The 16,208-nt window shown below is 53.0% G+C and overlaps 1 protein-coding gene across 2 annotated transcripts in view; it reads left to right on the forward strand.

Moving 5' to 3' along the window:
* Positions 1-12,058, forward strand: part of Anxa11 (annexin A11) — a 47,189-nt gene extending 35,131 nt beyond the window's left edge. For both annotated transcript variants that reach the window (XM_048339151.1, XM_048339150.1), the window contains 12 exons: positions 386-772; positions 2,411-2,498; positions 2,679-2,773; positions 3,416-3,529; positions 4,876-4,966; positions 5,473-5,552; positions 5,662-5,718; positions 6,256-6,349; positions 8,959-9,054; positions 9,859-9,917; positions 10,102-10,224; positions 11,326-12,058. In XM_048339151.1, coding sequence (XP_048195108.1) covers positions 386-772; positions 2,411-2,498; positions 2,679-2,773; positions 3,416-3,529; positions 4,876-4,966; positions 5,473-5,552; positions 5,662-5,718; positions 6,256-6,349; positions 8,959-9,054; positions 9,859-9,917; positions 10,102-10,224; positions 11,326-11,385 — 1,344 coding nt within the window. In that variant the 3' untranslated portion in view covers positions 11,386-12,058. The remainder of the gene's footprint in view (positions 1-385; positions 773-2,410; positions 2,499-2,678; positions 2,774-3,415; positions 3,530-4,875; positions 4,967-5,472; positions 5,553-5,661; positions 5,719-6,255; positions 6,350-8,958; positions 9,055-9,858; positions 9,918-10,101; positions 10,225-11,325) is intronic.
* The last annotated feature ends 4,150 nt before the right edge of the window (positions 12,059-16,208 follow it).

The raw sequence follows: 16,208 nt of genomic DNA on the forward strand, positions 1-16,208 counted from the left end.
CCTTCCGTGGGGAGGGATGGCTGTGTCCCTTCTGAAGGCCAGAGGGTCTCTGGTGTGGGCCCAGGGAGATCCGAGTCAGCTGTCACTGAATTGTTACTGGTGGCGTGGCACTGAGCAGATGTCCCCATCTCTGTGCCTCTGACTGTCCACCGCTGCCATTGCTCTCTCACTGGGGGGGACACATTGTGAGGAGTAGCGAGGGAGGAAGGAGGCTAAGCACACAATAGGACACACAGCTACCCTTGGTGCCCACAGCCCTGGTGGGTGGTTGTGATCTGGAAGGAAGCTTCTGGAAGGCTGCTGCAGGGTTCTCATCAGGGAGGGAGAATGGTACTCACTGGCCCTGCGGGGCCCACGAGCCTTAGGCTTTGCTTTGTGTTTCCAGGCAGCCAACGTGTCCGGGACATTTGGAGGAGCCAACGTGCCAAACATGTACCCTGGTGCCCCTGGGGGCGGTTACCCGCCAGTGCCCCCTGGTGGCTTTGGACAGCCCCCTCCTGCCCAGCAGCCCATTCCTCCATATGGCATGTACCCACCCCCTGGAGGAAACCCACCCCCGGGCATGCCCTCATATCCACCGTACCCTAGGGCCCCTGTGCCAGGCCAGCCCATGCCGCCTCCTGGACAGCAGCCCCCAGGGGCCTACCCTGGGCAGCCACCAATGACTTACCCTGGACAGACGCCAGTGCCACCCCCAGGGCAGCAACCAGTGCCCAGCTACCCAGGATACTCTGGATCCGGGAGTGTCACCCCTGCTGTGCCCCCAGCTCGGGTAAGTGCAAGGCTGGGGAGTTGGGAGGCAAGGGTGGGCGCAGGGCTTCAGCTACAACTTCATATTTTATCTAAGAGCATCACTTTCTCAGGGGCTCCTCCTGTCCCTTAGGCCTGAGGAGCTGCCCTGCTTTCTCCAGGTTAGCTAGGTGCCCAAGTGCAGGTTGGGCTGGAACACCCAGTGGTGCTCTCCACGCCTGCCTGGACTGCGTGTTTAATTCGTAAGAGATGTTGGGGCTGTGGGTCTCAGGCCTCGTGTCCAGCAGAATTCCGCCCCCCCTCCTCCCCCCTGTATGTGCCTGCCCAGGCACGTTGTGGAGAATTCTTAAAATTCCCTTGGGTAGGGAAAGTTGTCAGTAGTTCCTCCAGAGTTGATCTTGGCTCATTAAGGAGAAGTAGTTGATGTTTGCAGAGCCTAGAATTCATTGTCATGGTTACCCAGTCAAGCCCAGGACTGGTGGTATGTGCTGGGGACTATTTTTAGACAAGGGTCCCCTCTGCTCCCTGCCCCCATCCCCCTCCTCTGCTCACCCCTTCTCTCCCTTCCTCCCTTCCTCCCTTCCTTACGGTGCTAGCACTGGTGTGCACTGGCCACCAGGAGGCAGTTCAGCCTGTATGTGGATATCTCTGGTAAACATCTGAAAGGGAGGAAATACTTCCTTGGGCTCATGGTGTCTTCCAGTCCATGGTTGCTTTGGGCCTGTGGAAGCACATTATAATGGCGGGCAGATTATAAGGGACCCGCTTATCTCATGTCTGCTGCGCAGCAGAGGGAGAAAGGTGTGCGGAGGCCCAATGTCCAGGTCAAGGCCATGCCCCCAATGGCCTAACTTCCTTCCACTAGGCCCTGCCTCCTACAGGTCTACCCCGTCCAGCAGTGCCACAGGCTGGGGCCCAACCTTCAGCACATGGGCCTTTGGAGGGCATTTAAAATCCAAATCATAGTAATACTCTGGAAAATTCAAATTAGCTGACAGTATAGCTGTCAGGTTGGCAGCTTGGTCTCAAGGTCAGGACCAGGACCAAGGAACTCAGGCTGGATGCTGGTGCCTCATGCCTGTAATCCTAGCTACTCAGGAGGCTGAGATCTGAGGATCATGGTTCAAAGCCAGCCCATGCAGGAAAGGCCATGAAACTATAATTTCCAATTAACCCACCATAAAGTTGGAAGTGGAGCTGTGACTCAAAGTGGTAGAGTGCTAGCTTTGAGTAAAAAAAGCTCAGGCACCTGAGTTCAAGTCCTACAACTGACAAAAATGAGTGGGTGCCTGCTTCCTCCCTGGGGATATGAATTAGCCAGGGAGCCTGTCTGGAAGGATGGGAACCTGCCCTTCCTCAGGCATAGCAGTCTGGAGGACAGCTCAGAGGGTAGATTGTTGCACCAGGATTCATCTGAAGGAGCTCAGAGCCACAGGGCACCGAGCCATGGACCCGGGCTGAAGCCTGTCTGCCGGAACACCGGCTCAGATAATGCCACATAAGGCAGATTCAGCGGAGAGTCCACAGTATTATAGTTGACGTAAGGCTCCTTGAGGTACTCCAACTCAGAGAAAGAGGTGTCCCGGAGGCTGGGGGTGGAGCAGTCTCCCACCTGAGCGACCTGGTGTACAGATAGACTAATTTGAAACTCTTTGAGCAGTTTGGAAACCGAGGCACCATCACAGATGCTTCTGGCTTTGACCCAATGCGAGATGCTGAGGTCCTGCGGAAGGCCATGAAGGGCTTTGGTGAGTCACCCTGGGGTGGCTTAACCCCCCCCCCCAGGTGGCCTCCGTGGTGATGGAGAGGTGGCAGATGGGGGTGGTGGTGGTTGGGTGCCCAGGGGAGCTGGATGCCCCAGGCCAGGAAAGCCCACAGCTGTGGAGCAGCTCCACCACCCAGGCTTGTCCATGGCCCACTCTCCTCAGGGACGGATGAGCAGGCCATCATCGACTGCCTGGGCAGCCGCTCCAACAAGCAGCGCCAGCAGATCCTCCTGTCCTTCAAGACCGCCTATGGCAAGGTGAGGTGCAGAGAGGAGCTGTGGGGGGGGACTTCTGGGCCCCGGCCTCCCTGAGCTAAGCACAGACAACACATCCAGCTTTTCCTTGGGGCCCAGTGGACCTGTACCTGCAGTAGGGCAATTCCCTCTGCCTGCCAGGTGGCACAGTTTAGAGGTGTAGAGGACGCCCCCTGGGAGCAGCTCCAGCATCTATAGGGCACAAGGGCTTGGAAAAGTTTCTGGACCTGGGTTCTGTAGCCCTGACCCTGCCACAGCTCACTGAGAGTAGAGGCACGCCATTGCTCACATATCCCCTGGCCTCGGTTCCCCTCCCCTGCCTCCTCATCACAGCTGCATTAGAGCTATGTAAGAGTTTGTGTTATTTGAGAGCTTTGTAGGAAGAGGACCCTACGGGTTGTGTTCTGAGTCTTAGGAAGATAAAGATTAGATTAACAACTGGGTAGGTGAGTGTTCCAGTCCAGCTGTTTACCAGCTTCAGGCTGCTGAGCAACTCTGGCAGGCTCAGAGATGACAGGTCTGGGGCAAGGCCTTAAGTTGGGCTTTTCCACCACTGCTGGGGCTCCTGGCCCCCAGATGTGTGCTGTGGTTGTCCAGTTAACTTCTGTGATTCTCAGAGTAGTGTTTGTGTGACTGTCTCACCAGGATTTGATCAAAGATCTGAAGTCGGAACTGTCAGGAAACTTTGAGAAGACAATCTTGGCTCTGATGAAGACCCCAGTCCTGTTTGACGTGTATGAGATAAAGGAAGCCATCAAGGTGTGTGTGCACTGTGTGTGTGTGCACACATGTGTTATGACACATTTCCTCACTGCTGCTCAGTGTCACTTCTGAGCCCTCCTGGGTTGGAATCTCACAGGCATCTTTGGGTGGCAAATAAGGTGCCATTTGTCATCAGGGAGCATCTGGCTGAACTTTGAGAGACTCAGTAGGGAGGATAAAACAAGCCTGGTGTGCAGGGGGAGGCCCTAGACAGGCAGAATTTCTCTCTTATTTCTTTGGGACATCCACTTCCCTTTCCAGTCTGTGTCTGTGCCTGTCCTGTGTTTGCCTCTGTAGTATGTCCGTCCCTCTCCATCTGTTTGTCAGAGATCCAGCTACAGAAGAAACTCAGTTCCAGTAGGGCTTAGCGTGGGCTCTTGGTCCCTGCTCTGGTTGGCCTTGACCCTGGGGTGGGCACTGGCTGGTCCATCGTCCTGCGGCTGGCTCTGAGTGTGTCCCATGGGTGAGGGTCAGGACAACACAGGAGGTTCCCAGGCACCCCAAAGGAGCTGTAAGCTCAGCAGCGCAAAAGAACCTAACTTGCTCTCCCTGCTTCTCCTGGGGACGGCAGGAAATTGAGTGTATGCAGCCTGCTTTAGTGTATACTGACTGCTTCAGTCCTGGGAGCCCTGATAGCCTGGACCGGGAGTGGCCCCCCGGCCTCCACCCATTGCCCACCTCAGGCAGGTTCATGAAGTGGTGGTGGGGAGGGCAGGAATAGCACAGCTGTATATCTCTGAGCCTGCATGCAGTGGGGACAGCGGCTGCTCTCAGGATGTGCAAGGGCATCAAAGATGGCAGCAAGTGGGTACCGATAGTCATAGAAACAGCTGACAGGCTTTCTTCATGCCTGGCCCCATCAGTGTCCTGCACATTCCAGCTCGTTCAGTGTTCATAACTCCTATGGTATAAGTGCACATGCCAGTCCCATTTGATTCCCAAGGAACCCAAGGCCCATAGAGGTTGAGTAACATGCCCCAAGGTCACACAGCCCAGTAAGCTGAAGATTCAACCTGACTCAAACCAGGCTGCTGACCCTAGTCCTCTGCCTTCCTGCTGTTCCAGACGTGGTCATGCCTCTGTCCCCTTTGTGTCTGCAGACTCGCCACGCTCCGTCAGAATCCTAGCTTGTTCACATGTCCCCCACTGCACCTCTGAGTTTTTTGGTTGGTGGTGTGATTTCTCCAAGCCATGCTGGTAGCATCTGGTTTTGCCTGGGGCTGGGGCTCAAAGCCTCACAGGAGCCTCATGGTGGGTGTGGCTGTCTGTGATCCCTGCCATGCTTACTGGGCACCGATTGGGGCCTGGTCACCAGTGTAAGCTCTGTGTGTTCTCTGTCACAGGGGGCTGGCACTGACGAAGCCTGCCTGATCGAGATCCTCGCTTCCCGTAGCAATGAGCACATCCGGGAACTTAGCAGAGCCTACAAAGCAGGTCCGCTGCACCCTCCCCTCTGTGCCCTCCCCTTGGCCTCTGCACATCGCTAAGTTTTGGCCATAGTCTCTCATAGGGCCTCTCACTCCTCCCTAGTCTCCTTATCACTGCATTTCCTGCCACTCCCAACACACTGGGCTTTGACCCAAGGTGCAGCCCTGCCTGCTGTTTACACACAGAGCAGATGATTGAGGGTGGGGGTGGGGGGTTGGGGAAAACCTTGGGGTTTGAGCCAAGCCTGACCAGAAGCCAGGTTGACCTGCATGTCGTGGGCTGTATGACCTTGAGGGGCCGTATAGACCATTAGTCTTTTCAGGGACTCCTCAGGCCTTTGTCTGGCCAGGTCAGCCTGGACGTCATGGGCTGTATGACCTTGAAAGGCTGTAAAGATCATCAGTCTCTTCAGGGACCCCACAGGTCTTTTCCTGCCATTACCCATGGTTGGCCAGTGGCAGCTGCTCTGGCTGCAGGCTTCAGAGTGAACTTTCCTTGTATCTCCCTTCCAGAGTTCAAAAAGACCCTGGAGGAGGCAATTCGAAGCGACACATCAGGCCACTTCCAGCGGCTCCTCATCTCTCTCTCTCAGGTATCTTTCCCAGGACAGTACATGATGTCAGAGATGGGGAAGTGGTGGGAAGGGAGGAGTTTCCCACCCTGGAAGTGGGCTCTGCCTGACGGCCTACTTCCTTATTTAGGGAAACCGGGATGAAAGCACAAATGTGGACATGTCACTTGTCCAGAGAGACGTGCAGGTGAGTGTGAGGGGCGCCCTCCTGGCACCTCCTTAGCCAGGGCTGCCCTGCTTTCTTGCTGGGCAGGGAATGGCTCTGGGATGGATACGGGCAGCCCAAGTGCTGCAAGTTTGACCCATGCTCTGCCATTTGTCCACTGTATAGCCCTGGGGAGGAGACCAGGGGACATGTGAGATGACCAGTATCTCTGCAGTCCACCGCCTGGTGGGGTGATTTCTCCAAGCCATGCTGGTAGCATCTGGTTTTGCCTGAGGCTGGGGTGCTTCCTTGGTCAGGTGAAGGCTGTTCTCTGCAGACCCTGGACTCCTCGCTGACCTGGTCTTAGTCCCCTGGTGTGGGAATCACCCATTCTTCTCAGGAAGAGGATGTGGGTGTCTGGGTCTCCTATGAGTGGAGCATAGCAGGACATGCGAAGCCACGTTCCCCCTGTCAGGGGCTTGTCCCATTTCCCGTTCATTAGGGCCTGCAGAGCCCAGCCCTGTTCCCTGTTCAGAGTTTTTAGATGACCTAGGCCTGTGCCTCCTTGCCCCTGCCCAGGAGCTGTATGCCGCTGGGGAGAACCGCCTGGGAACAGATGAGTCCAAGTTCAATGCAATTCTATGCTCCCGGAGTCGGGCCCACCTGGTGGCAGGTAAGATCACCCGGGGCCTCCTGGGGCCAATTAGATGAGGGCTGAGGGACACTAGAGAGACAAAGTTTTTCCTGTGTGGGGTTCTTGCTTCCCCAGAGGAGCCCCCTGGTGGTCAGTTAGAAGATAATGTCCAAGGGTTTCCCAGTTCAGCCAGCTCCTGTTGTGGAAGCTGTGAGGGAATGGACTGCCAGCAGATGGGTCATGTACATACGTGTGTGTGCATGTGCACGTGCACGTGCCTGGTCCTGGGGCTTGAACTTGGCCTGGGCATTGCCCCTGAACTTTTGTGCTAAAGGCCAACTCTACCACTTGAGCCATAGTCTACTTCATTTTTAGTGGTTAATTGGAGATAAGTGTTCCGGACTTTCCTGTCCGGGCTGAACCATGATTCTCAGATCACAGCTTCTTGAGTAGCTAATATTACAGACATGAACCACTGGTGCAGAGGCAGGGGAGCGGGAGGGGGAGGGAGGGAGAGAGGGAGAGAGGGAGAGAGACACAGACCTAATTTTAAAAATTACCTCTAGGGGGAATGAGGGAGGAGGTAACAGTACAAGAAATGTACCCAAGGTCTAACATGAAACTGTAACTTCTTTGTACATCACTTTGACAATAAATAGAAAATAAAATAAAATACTCAGTCACTAAAAAAAAAAAATTACCTCTAAATAGTTCAACGAAGGGCATCTGGTCTTTATGGGCTGGATTGTGGAGGTTAAGAGTTGGGAGAATATGATATAACAAGCAATGCTAACGCTATTACTAGATAACATTTGTTTACTCATTCAGCATGTATAAGGAGCTCTGACCCAGGGCCATTCGTTAGCTGGTGTGGTTGGGGTTGAAATCAGAGCCCTGAGGTCTTTGTTCTTAGGGCCTCTTACTCAGGAGACAGTAAGCCAATACTGAATAAAGTCTGTATCAGGTGGCAAGTCTTGTAGAGAGTAATAATAAGTTGGAAACTGGGGCAGGACAGGGAATGCTGGCCCAGGGGAGGGGCCAGAGGCAATCCTCAGTGATGTCAAAACATTTCTTTAAACAACCGGAAGGAGGCTCAGGTACAAAGGCTCTGTGGCAGGGGCATGGGGGGTGGGGCTCCAGGTGTACCCCAGACACTGAAAGGGAAGTCATTGCAGTGTGACTGGGACAGATAGAGTGAGAAGAGTAGGGGTATGGTCAGAGGTGGAGAGGGCCCTGCCCACAGTGCGTGGAGGTGGGTGGACTCCCCCGGTTCAAATGGAAGCTGTTAGAGGGCTCTGACTGAAGGAGATCTGCTTGTTTGTTGGGCTCCACACTGGGCCTGCAGGCCCAGGTGGTTCTGAGAACAGGGTGAAGGGACAGAGGAGGGGACGGGACCAGTGAGAGGCTGTGCAGTGACTCAAGGGAGACACGGTGGCCTGGTCTGGGGTAGTGGCAGGTGGTGGGCAGGGGCTGGCCGATGAGCAGGACAGAAAGGGCTTGGGGATGACACAGGGTTTCTCGTGGCGAGTGAGTGGAAGGATGGAGTGGCTCACCAGGGCACTTGGGAGCCGTGTATGGTGGAAATCCAACAGCAGGGAGAGGCCAGGAAGGCAGTTGGGCCATGGGCTACGAGAGAGGTCCCCTCAGTGGGGACTGGGGTGAGGTCAGCATTATGAGGACAAGGCCCCGGGCTGTTCCTAGAATACCAGAAGCATTGGCAGGTGTGGTAGGGTACAGGAAAAAAGCGAGTGGGAGGACAGCTGTGTCAGAAAGGCCACGGGAGGCAGGCGGGGAGGACAGAATGCTGAGCATGGAGCTGCTTAGAGGGGTGCATGGGGTGGTGTAGCTAAGCCCCACACTTTGCTGCTTGTACCTGAGCAGGAGCGTGTGAGTTCTTGCCATCTCTGGAAGGAGGGGGCCTGGGCCCACACAGCTGTGAACGGGGCTGAGCTTGGGGTTGAACCCAGGCCCCAGGGTCTGCTCTGAATCTCTTCACTGACTATAGTAGAGGGTGGGTGAACGTGTTTCACCTTTGTAATGAAAGGTGCCGGGGTCCCATTGCGCACAGAAAGACAGCAGTAGTTGAGACAGAGAAACAGTGCACATCACAACTCTGACACTCACATGACCCCAGCTTCAGGATATGGGGTGGCCTCTGCGGCCTAGGCTGGAAAGGAGAGCTCACTGCCCATGGCTCAGCTGCTTGTAGGCTACACAAGAGTCCTCAAGGAGCTGCCACAGCTGCCTCCCCCCTTCTTCCTCCTTCCTTCCTCCCCCTTCCTCCCTCTTTCTTCTTCCCTCCTCCTCTTCCCCTCCCTTTCCCCCCTCCTCCCTCTCTTCCTCCTCCTCTTCCAGTGTTTTGGTGTTTCATTGGTGTTTTAAAAGAGCCTCAGGCTTTTCTGCCTGGGCTTGGCTCAGGTCCATGATGCTCATATCTCAGCCTCCTGAGTAGCAAGGATTATAGGAGTGTGCTTGGCCTGATCTTGTCTCTTTAGGACACCAATTAGATTGGCCACGTTCCCAGACTAACAGCCTCTTGAATAGTCTGACCTCAAATACACTTGCATTTTGAGATACATGGTTCAACATGGGAACTTGGGAGGCAGGTGATTTGGTCCAGTGACAAAGCCCTTTTGTTTCCTCACTAGTGTTCAATGAGTATCAGAGGATGACAAGCCGGGACATTGAGAAGAGCATCTGCCGGGAGATGTCCGGGGACCTAGAGCAGGGCATGCTTGCTGTGGGTAGGTGTCTGGGGGCCCTGCAGGGCAGGAGTGCTAAGTCACCATGTGCTTCCCAATCACTTCCTGATCACAGTGTCCCGAGGGTAGGGCCTTGTTGATGTTTGCAGGGTAGATTCCGAAAGGGAGCTGGGCATTAGGGGGAGAGCATCCAGCTGCCCTTCTGGAGAAAGGTGACTCACATCCTGCCAAGTTTCCTCTAAAAATATATCCATGTGGGCAGTTGTCACATGTTTGTGATGGAAACATGTGGAAAGGTTTCTACTTGCAACAGCAAAACAGGCCCGCAGTGTGTGTGTGGGGGGGGGGGGGCAGAGAGGGAGGAGCTGGCTGGGCTTCCAGGCCACACCCCCACCCCTCACCATCTTGCTTTGTACCCAGTATCTGCTCATTTCTTTGCGCCTTTCTGGGGGCTTTGGGTGGAGCAGACAGTACACCTCCTTTTTCCTATTGCCCCCTCCCCCCTGCATTTGGCTTGAGAAATGTGGACTGACACTAAATGCCCTCAGGCTGCCTTACCCATTAGAGTCCCAGCAGCTCCCGTGCCCCCCTTGGGTGAGGACATGGTACCTCTTTGCCACTCCTGTCTCTGGGCATGGGCATCCTTGCACTCGGGGCCCTATGCTTCTTGCTCCTTTTGCCACAGTGCTTGGTAGGAAAAGAAGTTCCATTAGATGGTGTTGAGGCCCTGTGTGTTTCAGCCATACTCAAGGGTGACAGGAAGAGGAAGTGGGGAGGGAGATGTTGGCTGGAGCAGTTGGGTTGGATGTGACTTTGCACACTGGTTACACTATGTTTCTATCCTAGTGAAATGTCTCAAGAATACCCCAGCCTTCTTTGCTGAAAGGCTCAACAAGGCCATGAGGGTACGTAATTTCCCGGAGCAGAGGACTCAGGTTGGGATGTCTGAGCCCCACCTGGGACTGGGACCACAAACAGGTGTAGAAGGCGCGGCAGCCCCACCTCAGCTGCGACATGGGAGAATCTGGGGCTGGGAAAGGCAGGGGGCCAAGCCTGATGCTCATGTTTTTTCTTGGCTGGGCTCTCTAGGGAGCAGGGACGAAGGACCGGACTCTGATCCGCATCATGGTGTCCCGCAGTGAGGTTGACCTCTTGGACATCCGAGCAGAGTATAAGCGGATGTACGGCAAGTCGCTCTACCACGACATCACGGTACGCGCTCTGGGGCTGTGGGCTGCCTCTTCTGTCCTTTTCCAGAACAGCCACATGCTGGTCCTCTGGGCCACATGTGGCTGTGTTGCCGATGGCCCAGGCTGCCAGGCTGGTTCACTTCAGTACCCGCTGATCACCCAGGTGCGCCTCACACAGTCTGTCAGCTCCCAAGGGCAGGCTCCCCCCCCCACCCCCAACTGCTCAGGAATTAACCCGCAGGGTCCACTTAATACACAGAGAGCCCTTAGGGCCTGTCCGCCCCTTAGCCTTGACCTTCACAGTCCCAGCCAACCCCCTGCATCCGGAGTATCTTAGCCAGAGCTCCTGTACGAGGTTCTGCGAGGCTCGGCAGTGGCTCACCCTGAATGGCTCCTCTGAATAGCTGGACAGCAGAGACCACACGGGAGGACATCTCAGGGCAAGAACCTGGGAGTCCAGGGCTAGCTTTTCTACTTGTTTGCCAGGTGATCGGGAGGTTTCTTGAAGATCATGAAGGGAGCACTAGTTCCTACCCAGGGTGCTGTATTAACCTGGGTGGCCACGAACAGCTCGTGTGTTCGAGACAGGCCACAATCTTGAACCTCCAGGTCCCCAATTTGGAGCAAGCACATTGTCACCCGGTGTAGTGGGGCTCTTGAAAAAAAAGCCAATAAAACCCCCATTTTCGTGTGACAGCAACAGTACTGTGGGTAGTACAGAGTCATCCTGGGTGGAATGTCTGAGCACCGGCTGCCCTTGCTGGCCCCTCAGAAAACTCAGGTAGCTGGGGGGCTAGATGTGACTGGCCTGCGCTCCCAGGGGGCTTGATCCTCAGATTCCAGCCTCCTAAATAGCTAGGAGTATAAGTGTGAGCCACCTATAACACTGGCTGCTTTTTTTTTTTTTTTAAGTGAGCTTGGGCTGGGCTGGGCAACCCTGACCCAGCGGTCTATGGGGTCTGCTCTGAGACCAGTGGGGTGGGCCAGGGTACTTGGGCAGTGAGAATGGAGGTTTCCCCCTTCTCGGGATAAAAGGGAGACCCTCAAGGAGGCGGGATGTGACCTTGCGCCACCGCTCCAACCCCCCCCCCCCGGTAAATGATGGCCTCATTTTTGTGACCAGGGAGACACTTCAGGGGACTATCGGAAGATTCTACTGAAGATCTGTGGTGGCAACGACTGAGCAGGGACGCTGGCTCACCTCTGCCCCCTGCTGGCAGCTGCAGTGCTGGAGAAAGGCCCAAAGAGCATCTTGTCAGTTCCTCACTGTCCACACTTAGCCCCTGGGTGCACCTGGGGTCTGCAGAGGCTTGGCCCTGTTCTACCTGCCACATGGAAGGAGCAGGGAGGGTCTACAGCCCCCTGGAAGCCTTCACCACTCCCACCCCCAGATTCTGCTGTTTGTGTAGGTGTTTTGTCTCCCCATGTATTCACCCCTCCCTTGTTGATTGCGGCCATTTTAGTTGTGCCATTTTGTATTTTCCTTTGGAAGCCTATTTTCTATTCTATTCATCGCCAGAAAGATGCAGACTTTTCTGATTATGCACATTTCTAGTGAGAAAGGAGGATTCCCCCCCCCCCCCCCTCAGGATAAAAGGGAAACTCTCTAGGGTTGTAGTTGCATCTGGCAAGAATGTATCATGACCTTTGTTTTTGCCAAACCACTCCTTTTTAAAAAAGAAAAGTAAAGAAGGCCAGGACACCTTTTGTTACATTTTCCATGCAAAACCTCAGAGCAAAGCCAGTTCCCTGCCAATGACAGCTCCCTCCTTGTAGTTCTCAATGTGCCTTAAACCTAAATGTCTGTAGCCAAAAGCTGTTTCTAAATTAAAGCCAGCCAGCTCTGGAATGTTCTGGAAATGTCTGCGGTGCCAGCTTGTTTTCTGCTTCCTGACTCCAGCCTCATTAGCATAGAACTTGGAGTGAAAATCCTGAGAGCCATGAGGACATTTGCAGGGGCTGCGTTGTGAGGACAGGATGCTCCCAAAATCCCATGCTGGGGGCTCAGGCACACGCATGGCAAAGCCGCTCTGATGGGGCTCGGGCACACGCACGGCACAGCGGCCATGGCCGGGCTCGGGAGGTAGGAGGAAGATGGCCTGTCACCCAGAACTGTGCGTGCGTGTGTGTGTGCACGCGCGGACGGTTCTCCTGAGGAAGGCTGGCAAACAAGACTGGGACAATACAGTGAGACACCTGGCCATTGCCTTCCCTCAGGTGCTCCTGGCTCAGGACCCATGGCCCTCTCTTCCCTGGTTGATGGTATTAGAAGTTTAGCAGGGACAGAGTTTCTAGAAATTTCCATGTCACATCCAGAAGCACAGGTCTTAGCTACCTGACTAGTGACCTTTGCTCAGTTCTGTGTTGAAAGGGTAGGTGATCAGTGGAGCTGCTAGTCCTGGACAGGAGCCCCAGGGCGTGGCCTCTGCAGAGTGGATGTCTGTTTGGGGACTATGAGAGGAGAGCAACATGGGTGTGGAACAGCTGTGAGCTGGGCACTGGTGTCCACTTGGACCTGCCTGGTGGGCATGGCCGGTTTTGGTGTCCAGATCTCACTGCTGCTGGTCTGGAGGTGCTGCTTGGAACCCACCGCCTGCTGGGACAGACTTCTGGGCGTGGTCCAGTGGGCCCTGACCTCAGAGGGAGCCTGGTGGCCTCCTGAGCAGTGACAGGGCCTAGAAGTGGTGTGCTGCAGTGAGACCCAGGGCTCAGAGATGTGTCCACTTTGGTTCCCAGAGTACCTTCTACAAATCAAAAGCTGGATGTGGTGGCATATGCCTGTAATCCCAGCATTAGGAGGCTAAGCCATGCTCACAAGTGTGAGGCCGGCTCCAACAGAAACAATACATGAAATATTTACATGTGTTGGCAACATTGAAACATTGGGATATTTCAGATTTTAAAAATCAGCTCTGTGTGTGCGTGTGTGTGTGTGCACGCATGCCAGTCCTGAGGCTTGAACTCAGGCCTGGGCGCTCTCCTTGAGCTTTTTTGCACAAGGTTAGCACTCTACCACTTGAGCCATAGCTTCACATCTGGCTTTTTTTTAATGCTTAATTGGAGAAAGTCGCATAGACTTTGTTGCCAGGCTAGCTTTGAACCATGACCCTCAGAACTCAGCCTCCTGAGTAGCTAGGATTAGAGATGTGAGCCACTGGTGCCTGGCATCAGTTAATGGCCTTTAAAAAGCGGTTCTTCTTTCTCTTTAAAACAAATGGTATTTCTACATTCTTGGAGCCCGTTGTAGCCACCCACTCGAAGCACGAAGTCTCCCTTGCCACAGAGCTTGCCACTTCTGAGCTCATGTTTCCTGCCTGGCCTCTGCAGGCTTTGAGTTTGAGATCCTTGGTCTGCAGACTTGGGGCCCCAGTGTTTTCCCTGGTCCTGAGTTTGGCTGTCTCCTCGTCCCTATGGCTGTCGCTTGGTCGTATCTCAAGGACTTGGCTAGCACAGAGGAGACAAACAGGCTTGGGAAGGCAAGGCTGTGGCATGAGATGCTTTCAGGATAGAGTTTCCACATATTCCTTGCAATGCAGAAGCCAGATGTACACCCAGGGCCAGGTGGGTGTTGAGAAAAGGCTGTAGAAGGTCTGACCTGTAGCTGACTTTCACGCTCTGCACAAAATAAGTGAAGGCTAATTTTAGCACAGTAATGAACTGCCTCTCTGAACATTGTTCATATATGTGCATGTGCGTGCACGCATGCGTGCGCACCCCCACAGACTGGCAGGGGTTTTGATTGTCATTCCTGATGCTCAGAGAAATCTGTTGACCTGACTACTAAGCTAGGCAAAAACTTAAGAGTGAACATGAGTATGTTGCAAAAAAGTCAGTCTAGAAAAGTCATCAAATAAACAGGAATATGGCTGGGGATATAGCCTAGTGGCAAGAGTGCCTGCCTCGGATACACGAGGCCCTAGGTTCGATTCCCCAGCACCACATATACAGAAAACGGCCAGAAGCGGCGCTGTGGCTCAAGTGGCAGAGTGCTAGCCTTGAGCGGGAAGAAGCCAGGGACAGTGCTCAGGCCCTGAGTCCAAGGCCCAGGACTGGCCAAAAAAATAAATAAATAAAAATAAAATAAAATAAACAGGAATAAACAGCAACTCCAAACTCTTAAGAGGGGAAGAATTTGATTTCCCAAATTGCCACATTCTAGGGTTCAAAAGTATCCAATTGTCAACAAAAATTATCAGACATGCAAAGAAAGTGTGGCTCATACGTAGGGAATAAAAGACAAAAAAAGCCTAAGAGGCCTTTGAGACACAATCCAGTGTACAGAAAAGGAATGTTTTGAGCAAAAGAAAAAGACTGAAAACTTACTGATTTGATGAAAGACATCAATCTACACATATCAGTAAGTAAACTCTCATAGATCCACATGGAGACACATGGCTGGGAGACTGTCCAAAGAAAAAGCATCCGAGCTGTAAGAGAAAAGTCTTAGCATGTGCGGGGGATGCTTAGGAAGGTGGACGGCCAGCTATTCAGCAGAAATTAATGGGATGATGTATTCAGTAAGCTCAAAGAAAAATGTCAACCAGAAATCCTGTATTTGGTTAGCAGAGGTGATTTGCACCAATAATCCCTGACTTCAGAAGGATTGCATGTTCAAGGCCAGCCTGGCTGCACACAAGGCCCTGTCCTAACCTGCCCAGCAAGTTCTAGCAACGGGAAGCTCAGGGAAGCCTGGGGCTGGAAGGCTTGACTGTGGAGTTCTATCACACATGCAAAGAAAGATAAATGCCAATCCTTTTCAAAATCCCCCCTCCAAAAAAATAGGGACTGGGATGAAACACTTCTTAGTTCATTCTGTGAGGCCAGTATCACCCTGATTCCCAAGTCAGACAAGTCACAAGGGAGCTGCAAACCCATCACCCTCAATAGGTGAAAAATCCTCAGCAAGATACTAGAAGGCCAAATCCAGTAGCGTACCAAAAGGACTACGCCAGGACCAAATGGAATTTATCCCTGGAACTAAGGATGGCTTGATAAACTGATAATATTAATAACACCTCAAGAGGATCCTCTTCAGCCTAATGCATGGGAAACATCCGACAAAACCCCACATCCTATGATTTAAAAACAACTTAAGAAACAACTGTAAGGGAAATTTCTCGTTGTAGTAGAGGTGACTGGAAAAAATCCCCTGCTAACGTTGCTGGAGGAATGAGCTGGTACAGCTGCCATGGCAATAGAGTTCCGTGGTTCTTCTCGAAGTTATTCATAGTCAACGGGGCACAGAAATGGAATAACAGAAGGGATGAGAGGGGAAAACTAGGGAAGTGGCGGGGAAGGAGGGGGGCACATTGTCCACAAAGATATGTATGTTACCCTTATAATAACATAAACGTTCAGTTATACATAGCGTGTGCTGGGGCTTGAACTCAGGGCCTGAGCATTCTCCCTGAGCTCTTTTTGCTCAAGGCTAGTACTTGAGCCTCAACTTCATTTCTGGCTTTGTGCTTGTTAGTTGGAGATAAGAGTCTCACAGGGGCTGGGAATATGGCCTAGTGGCAAGAGTGCTTGCCTCGTATACATAAGGCCCTGGGTTTGATTCCTCAGCACCACATATACAGAAAATGGCCAGAACTGGCGCTGTGGCTCAAGTGGCAGAGTGCTAGCCTTGAGCAAAAAAGAAGCCAGGGGCAGTGCTCAGGCCCTGAGTTCACGGCCTAGGACTGCCCCCCCCCCCAAAAAAAGTCTCACAGACTTTCCTGTCCAGCCTGGCTTTGAACCGCAATCCTCATATCTCAGTCTCTTGAGTAGTTAGCCACTGACCCACAGTTTAGAGTTAGCATTTGATTCAGCAATTTAATTCCTAGGTGTATACTCAAGAAAAGCAAAATATATCTATAATAAGTAATGTATGTATATATTTTTTTAATATCCAAAAGAGTACAGACAACTCAAATGTCCTTTAATGAATGGATGGATGGTTGGGCAGATGGACAAAATGTTGACTGTCCATACAATAAAACATTATTCAGACCAACAAAGGAATGA

This window comes from Perognathus longimembris, chromosome 2, assembly GCF_023159225.1.
Source record: "Perognathus longimembris pacificus isolate PPM17 chromosome 2, ASM2315922v1, whole genome shotgun sequence".
Lineage (NCBI taxonomy): Eukaryota > Metazoa > Chordata > Mammalia > Rodentia > Heteromyidae > Perognathus > Perognathus longimembris.